Source organism: Glycine max, chromosome 6 (genome assembly GCF_000004515.6).
Source record: "Glycine max cultivar Williams 82 chromosome 6, Glycine_max_v4.0, whole genome shotgun sequence".
Taxonomy (NCBI): domain Eukaryota; kingdom Viridiplantae; phylum Streptophyta; class Magnoliopsida; order Fabales; family Fabaceae; genus Glycine; species Glycine max.
This window is the reverse complement of record NC_038242.2, coordinates 48326920-48338946: the sequence shown is the minus strand read 5'-3', so window position 1 is coordinate 48338946 and position 12027 is coordinate 48326920. Positions and strand designations below refer to the sequence as shown.

General features: G+C 30.8%; 4 protein-coding genes across 4 annotated transcripts; all 4 read left to right on the top strand.

The window, feature by feature from the left end:
- The first annotated feature begins 2033 nt into the window (after positions 1-2033).
- On the top strand, positions 2034-2570 carry LOC100778355 (uncharacterized). The gene is made up of 2 exons (XM_014776816.3): positions 2034-2144; positions 2205-2570. Exons 1-2 carry the CDS (start codon positions 2065-2067, stop codon positions 2383-2385), a joined length of 261 nt encoding a protein of 86 aa, XP_014632302.1. The 5' UTR covers positions 2034-2064; the 3' UTR covers positions 2386-2570.
- A 1116-nt stretch (positions 2571-3686) lies between these two features.
- On the top strand, positions 3687-4274 carry LOC100777823 (uncharacterized). Its single transcript, XM_003527416.5, has one exon. The coding sequence runs from the start codon at positions 3885-3887 to the stop codon at positions 4143-4145; it is 261 nt and encodes an 86-aa protein (XP_003527464.1). The 5' UTR covers positions 3687-3884; the 3' UTR covers positions 4146-4274.
- Positions 4275-5386: 1112 nt separating this feature from the next.
- Positions 5387-5945, top strand: LOC100777298 (uncharacterized). The gene has a single exon (XM_003527415.5). It carries the CDS (start codon positions 5524-5526, stop codon positions 5782-5784), a length of 261 nt encoding a protein of 86 aa, XP_003527463.1. The 5' UTR covers positions 5387-5523; the 3' UTR covers positions 5785-5945.
- Positions 5946-8537: 2592 nt separating this feature from the next.
- LOC100776758 (uncharacterized) lies at positions 8538-9089 on the top strand. The gene has a single exon (XM_006582272.4). The coding sequence runs from the start codon at positions 8645-8647 to the stop codon at positions 8903-8905; it is 261 nt and encodes an 86-aa protein (XP_006582335.1). The 5' UTR covers positions 8538-8644; the 3' UTR covers positions 8906-9089.
- Positions 9090-12027: the final 2938 nt, after the last annotated feature.

Sequence of the window (12027 nt, the reverse complement as noted above, 5' to 3'; positions counted from 1 at the left end):
AATATCAATTTATTATTTCGAATACTACAATTTTTCAAAATTCAGGAAAAAAACAATTTTAAATTTAGAAACTAAAAAATGCATATACTCCAAATTCAGAGACTTAAATAATAATTAAGTCTTGTTTAAAATTAGTTTTGATACCAATAAAGACCAATTTTTATACTTATTTTAAAAGTTGTTGAAACCATTTTTGCAAGAAAATGAATTGATTTTTTTTAAATTAAATCATAATATTTATTCATTCTGAATTTGTATTTTGAAATTGTCACAAAATGCTAAAAATCATCATAAAATACTAAAAATCACCATAAAGTATCAATTTATTATATCAAGGACTAAAAAATAATTTATCAAAAGTTAGGGACTAAAAAAGTATTTTAAAATTTCAAGGACTAAAAGAGTAATTAAAATAATTATTTATAGAAAATAATTAATTTTGATCATGCAATCAATTAACATTAATTAAGAGGATAGTTCTATAAAGATTAAAATATATTTTTTATCCTTGTAAAATACCCAAAGTTCATTTTTAATCCTTGAATTTTTTTTTTGTCCGTATTTTGTTCTTGTAAAATTAAATATGTGATTTTTTTATTCGATATTAGGTATGGACGAATCCAAATCTAATGATATTTTTTTATTTAAATTTTAAAATATAATTTCTAGGGATTAGAAACTATCATGTAAATATGGATATTTTTTTACGAACGCTGACGTTCCACCGCATCGGTGTCACAATTGCAACAACATTGGTCTCGATCAAAATCTAGACCATGCCAACAAAGCATTATAACCAGCATCGTCGTCACCATCGTGTCCTCTATGGATGATATAGGCATCGATGGAGATGGAGGAGTGGTTGAGGAAGCCAGCAATGGAAAGAGGACAAGGTTGGTGTCGAGGATGAAAGAGGGGTATATGTTTTAACACATGACAGAGTTTAATTGGTTAATGAACCAACATATTTGTACAATTAACCGGTAGTTTCAAACAAACCTAGCTCTAGCTCTCATAAAAAATTAGCATATTATAATTCTCTAGAGATGAAAAACAAACAAAAATTCTTACAATGTTAAATCCAAACTTTGGTATTTTAACGGAACAAAAAATATATTTTAGAACAGACTTATAGCTATTAATAAAAACAAATTTTTAAAATATAAAAAAGAAAAACGAGAATTATTAAAAACATAAGGAGTAAAAAGATATTTTAGTCTTTTTTCTTTATTTTATTTTTAATTTAATCAAAGCATAAAATACAATAGATTTAATTACAAATTTTACTATTCAAATATTATTTTATAAATTATATTATTGAAGTTTTTTGCCCTTATCTATCATTTTTTTCTTTTTAATTTTTACATATCTTATTGATCTCTTAAATGTATAATAAAGTGTTGATGTCTCTATATAAATGATGTCATCTTATTATTAAAGTTTTCAAAATAATATTATCTTGTTAATAATATGATAATAAAATACATAAAAATTAAAATATAGTGATAAAATATATGAAAAATAAAACTTAAATGATAAATATGTGTAAAAATTAAATATATAATAATAAAATGAGTTAAAAAATTTGGACGATAAATTTTGTAAAATAATGATAGTTAAACTTAATAAAATGCGTGGTTAAGCCTAAACAATAGGAATTAAAACTGCATATTTTAGAATAATGACAGAATAAGAGAATAAAAACAGCAGACAGAATTAAAAATAAGGAGGCGAAAGTATAATTTAAGCCTCCAAAATGTAAAAATAAAAGCGAATTTGCTGGAACTTTATGTTTGGTTTGGCAAGCAACGGTGCCACGTAAAGTTAGATAGCAATAATCAAATACAGATGTTGCTATGCATGTAACTTATTCTGAATCACAGCCCATTGTGTTCCCCAAAACCACACTGGTTTTCCCAATACAATACCAATGGCCATTTCCATCATTGCTATTCTCATGTCATGTGCTTCCCCGTATATAAGGACCACCTCACCTTCTTTTCATTTCTATTCTCATGTCATGTGCTTCCCCGTATATAAGGACCACCTCATCACAACAACAAGATGAGTTCAGGAATTAGAGCATGGAGTGTGGCAACTAGTGTTGGAGTTGTGGAGGCCTTGAAAGACCAAGGCATATGCAGGTGGAATGTGGCAACTAGTGTTGGAGTTGTGGAGGCCTTGAAAGACCAAGGCATATGCAGGTGGAATCATGCATTAAGATCAGCTCAACACCATCTCAAAAACCATGTTGGCTCATTCTCTCAGGCTAACAAGCTTTCTTCTTCTGCTATGATCTCCACAACACTAAAACATGAGAAGGCAAAGCAATCAGAGGAGTCTTTCAGAACTGTCATGTACTTAAGCTGCTGGGGCCCCAACTAGATATCATAAGTCTAATAAGAAAATATTCTTTCTCTTTTAATTTCTAGAAATTATCAAGCTTAGTCCCAAAGGAAGATGAGGGTTGAGATTTCTGGGGTCACATTGTATAGTATTTGAAGTTTGTTTTGCTCATGTGACAATCAGTTTGTTAATTTTGATAAATGATAGTGTTTAGCATTGCCAAATTTCATATGTCTTCTTTAGCTTCTTTTTTTTCCACTTTCAAATGCCCAATTTTATGATGGTTAAATATCAGTTGGTATTAAAAATTGTCAACTCAAACCTCCTTAAGTTCGATCGATCTTGGCTTGTGTGTACAGAAAAAGATGTCAATTCTTTAAATAGATTTCAATATCTTGAGGATAAAGGATCTCAATATTTTGAAGATTAGTCTTTTTGGCTTTCGGTCGAGAAATACCTTTTTCACGCTAAAAAATAACCTCCTTGATTTCGAAAGAGTATAATATGAGGAGATGGAGTTAGCATCTATTTCTAATTCTTGATTAAAGTTAAATTACAGGAAGATCAATTGAATCACGGTTGAAGGGTATGACTTTATAGAATCCATCATGAGAGTGTTGCTCAAATACGATCTGGATGCCACTGTGAAGTGTCTTCTCTATGAGTTGATGCTCTGAAATTCGTTTACAACATATTTAAATCAACGCTGGATTTTGCTACAGAAGGATGATTTTGGTGTAATGTATATCTGATATATCTGTTCTGTTTTGTTTTATTCGATAGCACCATAAATATAAGTTTAATTAAAACAAGTTTTCTTTTTCTTTTCATCCAACAACACTCGTTGATAACTACAATCTGACACAAACATCACTTGAAATATTAAGAGTTTATATCTTTTACGTTATTTTAAAAATAATTTCTATTTCCAGTTCAATAAATTAGTTTGACAATTTCGTTAAAAATACTAATGTAGATATTGGTGAATGTTTTTTTATTAATCAAAATTAAAGAGGAATAATATTGGACGAATGTCTATCCATCTTTTTATAACGTATTTTTAGATAAGTGGGTTTATGCTAATAGTCATTCTTTGAATGTAGTCGAGTTATTTTAATATGTTGAAAAAAGTTAAGCAACAAAGAAGTGTGGGAAAAAAGTATCCATTATTTTATATCCTTAGATGAAAACCGTGTGTAGTGTAGGAGTTGTCTACAAGTGAAACCATGACTCTGTGACTGCGTGGAATTTGGTCCTACCAACAATAATTAACTAGTACTAGTTTGCTTACCCCTCACCCAAAACAAAAACCAGTGGCTTCACCTGCCACTGGTTTTTCCAAATATTTCGCATGTTTTTTCCCCTTTACTTACTTTTGTGGAATCTTTATATAAGTAACCCCTTCTCTCCATTTGTTTCATCAAACCTGCCAGTTTTCTTCTAACAATTACCTCACACTTTTAGATATCAACTTTTGTTGTTTTCTTCTGTCATCAAGAAAAGCAAAGAGCTACTATTGATTAGAGAAGCACAAGGAGATGAGTTCATCACAGAGAGCTTGGATTGTTGCAGCCAGTGTTGGAGTTGTTGAGGCCTTGAAGGACCAAGGGGTGTGTAGGTGGAATCACACTTTGAAGTCAGCTCAACATGTCATAAAGAGCCATGTTGGATCATTTTCACAGGCTAAGAACCTTTCCTTTTCTTCTTCTATGGTTTCCACCTCTTCAAGACTAAAGGGAAAGCAATCAGAGGAGTCCTTAAGGACTGTTATGTACTTAAGCTGCTGGGGACCCAACTAGAGAACAAGGGCATTAGGGATATAAAGAGATTCCATGATTGTATTGGTTCTTGTGTATTAAAAGAGGTATTGTTTGTCTACTGTGACAAATTGATGTAAATGTAATAGACCAAAAGTCAGCTTTTCCAAATTGAAAATGCCTTCACTTGTTCATTTATGTATATTCTCACTCTCATATGCGGATCGTGGTTACAACTTACATGCTTTCCTTTTTAATCTGAGAACTTCAAGTTCAGTATAGCAATTGAAAGCCGCAACCATGTTTACAGATGCAGAATTACAAATGAAAAGAGATGTGCAAAATTATAAACTGAACTTGGAATTTTTTTTATCGGCTTACATATTTATAGAAGTTAGCAGAATAAAAGAGTTAAGAAAATACTTGTCATTCTCAATAAGCTGTGTTGGATAAAAATAGGATTTTGATGCAGGTTCAAAATTGTTTACCGAGTGAGAATATATAAAATTTTGATAAATTAATGGTCATTGATCAAAGTTATAAAAACAACATGATTTAAACCTGACAAAATTTCAAGTACTTCACTAGCATGTAAAATTAAGAGGATAAAATTTTGATTTGTGGTAATTTTTCTAGTTTCCTTAATAATAGAAAACACCTTGCAAATATATGATTCTCACAAATTCCAGAGAGAGAATACATACATCTATCTATAGCGGAGGAATAGTGCATCTATGTTCTATCTATAACAGAAGTCGTGTCTTTAGTTTGCTTGGAAATCAATAGAAATAGATTTCTCTTTACATTAGTGATGACAAGATATCAAAGACCACGTTTATTCAAGAAACAGGACGATGATGTTTCAGAAATAGAATGAGAGATTTTTACTCCCATTAGACAGCAAATATTTTAGAAAACTTTTACTCGATTATAATTTAGTCCTTTTATTTATTAATTCCTTCATAAATCATTGGTCACATGCTCCTCACATTAGATATTTAAAGTCTTACAAAATCATTGGAATGACAACAACAAATTGGAGGAAAGGATTCGTGTATCTTTCAATAAACCGTGTGCTCGTGTTGTCTTGAAGTGAAGCCAGAGTCTTATCTGTATGCAAGTAGACAACACTTAAGTGAAGTGACAAAGACATGTGGTCCTACAAGGGAGGATCCATCATGAGCCAGCAATATCAATGGTAACTAGTTTTGTTCCCCCCACCAAAAACCACTGGTTTAGCATCACTATTGAAGCCTCCCTCTCTATATATAAGTAACACAACACCTCTCCATTTGCTTCATCAAAAATCTAACTTTCCAGTGCTTGATTACCACGTTACACTAGTATCAGTCAGTTATTTTCTGTCATCCAAACGAAACTTCAAAAGTAGAGTTGTGATCATGTATAGAAGCAGTGCAATATGAGTTCAGCACAGAAAGCTTGGATTGTGGCAACTAGTGTTGGAGTTGTGGAGGCCTTGAAGGACCAGGGCATCTGCAGGTGGAACTATGCTTTAAGATCAGCTCAGAAACAAGTCAAAAGCCACGTTGGATCTTTGTCACAGGCAAAGAAGCTTCCCTCTTCTGCTATGGTTTCTACTTCTTGCGGATTAAAGGGGCAGAAGCAGTCAGAGGAGTCCTTAAGGACTGTCATGTACTTAAGCTGTTGGGATCCCAATTAGACCACTAAGTAGACATAAATTTTTTTTATTTAATTTGAATCCACAAAGATGAATGAGGCCTGGGATTTCTATTCCTCTGTTGGCTTTGTTTTGCACAAAGATGAATGTGATGTATAGGAATTCTTTTGAGTTGAAAACTCTTTAACTCATTTACAAGTGCATCAAATTGTCACAAATAGTAAAGTAAACGAAAGTTCGAGTGTGAATTCACATGAACTTTGTTTATACTTAGATTGGTACAAACTCAATTTTCAAGCAATAAACGAGATAAGGAATTGTAAGTGAAAATTTAAAAGGAAAAGTAAAAGATAAGAAGACAAGAAAAACAATTTGAACGCAAAAGATTAATTCAGAATGCATCTGTGTTGGGATCTAGCATGCTAAAACTACTTGTGATGCAATGTTAATAATTTTTTTCTATCTAACGTTATTCTAGTTTTTACTCGTATCTACTCCGATACTCTATCTTTGGTTTCCTGCATGAAGAGTCTAATTTATCTATTTTATCTCCCAAATTCCTTTGCTAAAATAGTAAATCACATTAAGAATAAAGATGCATGAAATAAGCTAAACAAACATGACTCTATTCCTAGACATGATTTCATTTAGATGCTCTTCCCGAGTTCTTTAGAAAATAATCATCTCCCAATGCATTACTTCCTAGACAGATGCATGAATATGAGTTATCAGACCACAATCAATAATAATATAGTATAGAAAAGAATAATAAAAACCAGAATTGCATTAATTAAATAGATAGTAAGAAAGAATTACATTACAAGAGTGGGTGCTAAGCTCTTAAAGATGGGGTTTAACCTCTCATTGTCATAAGATGTTTTACACTTTAGGGTTTGATGGGATAGAAGAAAAAAAAAGGATAGATAAAGGAGGAGAAGGGAAGAATAGCTCTAGAAGAGAGTTTCTCCTATTTGAGATCCTGAGGCTTTGGGTGTATTCAATAGAGAACTTTGAGTCTTTGTGTCTTTCTCCTTTTATCCATATTCCTTTTATAGCTTTTCACGACCTCGCGCTAAGCGCATACTTCTGGGCTTAGCGATTATGACAGTGATCACGTACTTAGCGTAGCGGCATTTGAGCTTAGCGAGTATGACGACGATCATGCGCTTAGCGCGAGATGCGCTAGTACGTCTTTGGGCTTCTTCGTGGATCTTCCGCTAAGCTTGAGCGGGTCGCTAAGTCAAACAAGCGCTAAGTCTGTCTTGTACGTTAAACAAACTGTCTTAATCTTCAACTTTTTCTTTCAAACTTTTCTTTTTTACACTAATTTTCCTCCTAAGCACATGTAATTTCCTTCTTTTGGATCTTGCTAATCAATAATTAAGATGACATTAAAAATCTCATTATTCTATTAAAAACAACAATAAAGTAAAAAAATTCTAATAATTCTTAATCAAATTTGATTATCAATTAAACCCAAATTTCACAATTATAAAAACAAAGTCTAATATTCAATTCTACTAAATTCTAATATAACTAAAACTAAAATTTCCTAAGTATAAATCTTTACATTTTATATTATTATTATTAAACTTAGTCTAAATTAAGTAATTGTTCTCCTTGTTATGTTACTACAGCCCGCCACCATTGTTTGTGTGACATTATATCACCAACACCAATGATACTAATCATTTTTATCATTATCACTTCCTCCACAAATTGTCTCCACAATTGAAGATCTTGTGGCAAATAAGTCAACCATTGAAGAAGTTAATCATAAGTGGTAGAGGCAAGGACATGGTTCGCGAGAAACTGCAGTCATATCTTTTTCAATTGCTTCTGATTCCATCGCCAAGCCAGTTGCCAAATATCTTTGTTGAACCCCTAGAATCACTTTTCTCTAAAGTTGGGAGTTTTTAATATACAGTTTTAGGGTTGAGGGAAAATAGTTTGTCACACTTATGGGTAAAACAAGTGAACCTTAGAGTCCATCAACAAAATATTCAAAAAAATAATATTTGATATTAGTTTTTATAAAATAATTTTTTTTGTGCATAAAATAACTACTATTATGCTTATAAATTTTTTGAAGGGTTTTTAATAGATGGTAAGGATAGTTAGTAATTAGAATTCCTTTGTGTTCATATCCTTTGTAATTCATCATGGTTCAACATAATTCCAGCATGTATTAGAAGTTCATGATCAAATTTCATAATTATAGACTTCACCCAGTCTCTTGGCATAGAGTCCCTTTAATCATATGTTCATATGCATACTTTTGTAATTATACATGAGATTTCATCAAGCATATTGATTAAATTTATGTTTTGAATATTATTGTCATGTTTTGCATATAGAACATTACAAGTTTCATGTTTTGAATACCTTAAAAGGGAGTTCAAAATTCTGTCTCCTAATCGAAAACGATCTTGTTTTGAAAGGACTAAATTGAACCAAAATGGAATATTTGCATTCATACATTTGTGATTTAGAGCCTTAGAATAATGATATTTAAATTAGATTTATTAAGATAAAATATGAATGATTTAATCTATATTTAACGGTTGTGATCGATGCGAGAATTTCCCAACAACGGTGCCACGTAAACTTCGATAGCAATCAGGAAATACGCGTGTTACTATGCATGTAACTTATTCTGAATCTCAGCCCATTGTGTTCCCCAAAACCACTAGTTTGCTTCCTGTGGTTTTCCCAAAACCTATGGCCATTTCCAACTGTTTGCACCGTTGGTATGCTTATGTGATTCCTTGTATATAAGGACCACCTTCCTCTCACTTCCTCATTCATTCATTCATACGGTTTCCTTCTAAAGCACAACACTAAAGTTCAGCAATCAGTACTCTCAAGAAGAAAATTACAAGATCATCATCACAATAACAATATGAGTTCAGGAATTAGAGCATGGAGTGTGGCAACTAGCGTTGGAGTTGTGGAGGCCTTAAAAGACCAAGGTATATGTAGGTGGAATCATGCTTTAAGATCAGCTCAACACCATCTCAAAAACCATGTTGGTTCATTCTCTCAGGCTAACAAGCTTTCTTCTTCTGCTATGAGCTCCACAACACTAAAACATGGGAAGACAAATCAGTCAGAGGAGTCATTAAGGACTGTCATGTACTTGAGCTGTTGGGGTCCCAATTAGATGCCATAAGGCCAATAAAAAAATTGATTCTTTCTCTTTCAATTTCTAGAAATGAAACTTAGTCTCAAAGGATGATGATGGTTGAGATTTCTGGGGTCATACTGTATAGTATTGAAAGATTGCTTGCCTGATGTGACAATCAGTTTGTAAATTTTGTTAAATGATAATGTTTAGCATTGCCAAATTTATGTCTTCAGTTTTCTTCCCACTTCCCTATGCCTAATTTTTAATTTTTGACGGTAGAAAATCAGATTCTATTAAAATTTGTCTGCACAAACTTCCTTGATTTCAAAAGGGGAAAAAATCAAGAGGAGATGGAGGCAGCACCTTTCCTTAATCAATTTAAATAATTAAGGGTATGTATGAGTATGACTATGACTATATAGAATCCATCAGAAGAGTATTGCTAAAAAGCAAAGTGGATGTTACTGAATTTGAGCTATTGGGATATCCCTATTGATATTGGAATAGCGAAACTCATTTGTTTAAAAAAGGTGACTATCATGCAATTGATCCACGGAAGTCTGTTGTGCTCTTCAAGTCTATGCAATTTTAGCAATAAACAAGTAAAACAGTGAATACAAAGAACATTTACATTACTAATCCGTAAAAACAGCAAACAAACTTATTGCAGGCCAAAACTCAAACTCGAATTGATTTGTTTCTAAATTTTGCTGGTTATGCTGGCTGATTGAATTACAAATGGATAGTTAACCTTAAAAAGTCATTGCTTAGTTAAAATATACAAACCAACACTTGATTTTGCTTCCGAAGAATGCTTGTGGTGTTTGTATCTGAGATACTGTTCTGCCTTGTTTTCATTCTTTAATCCGTAAAAAACAAATTGTAGTTTGTTTTATATCCAATATATGTTAAAATGTGTTTTTATTTTTGATAAATATTTATTTTTGATAAAAAAAAATTCTTTTCTATTGAATTCTTTTTGACATTTTTTCAAATTTTTATATTTGATATCTGATCATTTTTAAAATTTACGAGAGAATAAAAAAATTCTTAATTTATCAAGAATTAAATAAAATTATTATTTTTTTTAAAATTCAATAAAAAAATTATGAGACAACAAACACTAAATTATATTAATTTATCAAAAGACCTAGGCATATTTAATCTTAAAAATAATTACCTGTGAAAATATTCTTTTTATTACAAAAGTAAGAGAGGATTGTTGAACCGAATGTCTATCTATAGACTATATAGTGGAGTTATTTTAATGCCTTAAAAAAAGTTAAGCAGAAAACAAGCAATTCAATCATCTCCTCCCAGAAACCGGGGGTATACATTAGTATATTGATTTTATTAAAAATAATGTATCCTTGATTTGATATCCTAAGATGCAAACCGTGTGCGGGAGTAGTCTCCTACTAGTGATTAGTAAAACCAGGTGCAACTAACTAGCTGGTGACACTTTAGTGAACTCACATGTCATGTGGTCCTACAAAAACCACTGCCTTCACATGCCACTGCTTTTTCCAAATATTAGGCATGTGTTTCACCTCTACCTACTACTTTCCACTCTATATATATCTAACCCCTTCTCTCCAATTTTTGTGTAAGTCGTTTCATTGATTAGAATTGAAAGCAGTAATGAAGTCACATTTTTTAACAAGGCAAAAGAACAAATTTTATTAGCATAAAGAATGAAAACAAGGCAGAACAGTATCTCAGATACATATCACATTTTTCTTTCAATGATCAAATTAATTGACTGTATAAAAAATATTACTCTTTGACCACTAACAATACAAATCTATAAAACTCTTAAACCTTAAAATTATAATTATGATGTTCAGAATTTTGTCGATCGCGCCAATAAAATTATAATTATAATGTAGGCTAGCGCCAATAAAACTTCTCTAAGTTTGAGTTTGAATTGTTGTAATTAGTTTTTTCTTATATAATTAAACAATATATATAATATTGTAAAAAACATGTTACTAAACACCCTGAAGTCCTGAACATACATAAATCGTCCTTAAAAAAATATTAATTTTATGTATAACAGTTGTGATGCTTAATGTAATACTGTATTCACAAGTATTACATTAAGTTCTGATTGTTTTATCTGGCTATTCATACAGCAATATTTATATTAAATATTATATCTATTCAATTGTTTATTATGTTTTATGTTTTATTCAAGTTCTGATTGTTTTATCTGGCTATTCTATCCTTTTCAGTTTTCAACCTCACCACATCGTATCATGTGATACAAATACAAATTACTGCGTGCTAGCTTTTTGTCTTGAATTGAAATAAAACTTAACATGTATATATGTGAAGAAAACTCAGAAACTGATGAGTGATGATGATGGAGCACGTACGAAATTATCTATATCTATATACAGAAGCCAGACAATTGATTTATCCACTCAAAACCACTAGCTTATTTTGTTTGTTCTGCCCGTTGTTTTTCCTGTTTTCTGGTTACTTCTTTGCCTTATTTGTTTGGACATTTCATGCTCCATTAATCCTTTGTTGTCTGTGATTAATTTTTTAAAATAAGTTTTATCAAAACTAAACTACCACTCATACAAGTTTAGATTGAAATTAACGCCTAGAATCCTTCTATTCAAAATGTTATTTTCTAAGCTCCTATTATAAAAAAGCCCTTTTAATAAATAATTAATTCAAGGCCTAATTATATTTTTCCTTCCTGTAATTTAATATTTTTTTTGTTTTTGTTTCCATAAATTTTTTAATTCTTGTAAAATATATTTGTTTTGTTATTCATCCTTAAAATATTTTAGATAATATTTTTTATTGTGTTATTTAAAACGCTTTAAAAATAAAAAACAAAACAAACATGACTAAAATAAAAAAATTACACAAACAAAAATAAAAAAAAAACATAAAAAATTTATTTAAATCTTAATTAAATAATATTATTTTTTATGACACTTTTTTAAGGTACAATTATCACATTGACGTTAGTACTTATAATATCATGTATTCAACCTAAAAATTTCGCTACAGAATCGACCCTAGTAGATTACATTTCTTTTTAGGACTGTCAAAAATTTAACTTTACCTTTTTTTCAAATGTTAATTTTGATTTTCCAATACCTAGAAAATTTAAATATACTTTACTCCATATAAATATG

Bases quoted from the DNA above. Each gene is read 5' to 3' on its own strand.
- LOC100777298 (XM_003527415.5), top strand. From the start codon at position 5,524: ATGAGTTCAGCACAGAAAGCTTGGATTGTGGCAACTAGTGTTGGAGTT.
- LOC100777823 (XM_003527416.5), top strand. From the start codon at position 3,885: ATGAGTTCATCACAGAGAGCTTGGATTGTTGCAGCCAGTGTTGGAGTT.
- LOC100778355 (XM_014776816.3), top strand. From the start codon at position 2,065: ATGAGTTCAGGAATTAGAGCATGGAGTGTGGCAACTAGTGTTGGAGTT. The intron at 2,145-2,204 runs GTGGAATGTGGC...AGGCATATGCAG, and splicing joins AAAGACCAAGGCATATGCAG to GTGGAATCATGCATTAAGAT.
- LOC100776758 (XM_006582272.4), top strand. From the start codon at position 8,645: ATGAGTTCAGGAATTAGAGCATGGAGTGTGGCAACTAGCGTTGGAGTT.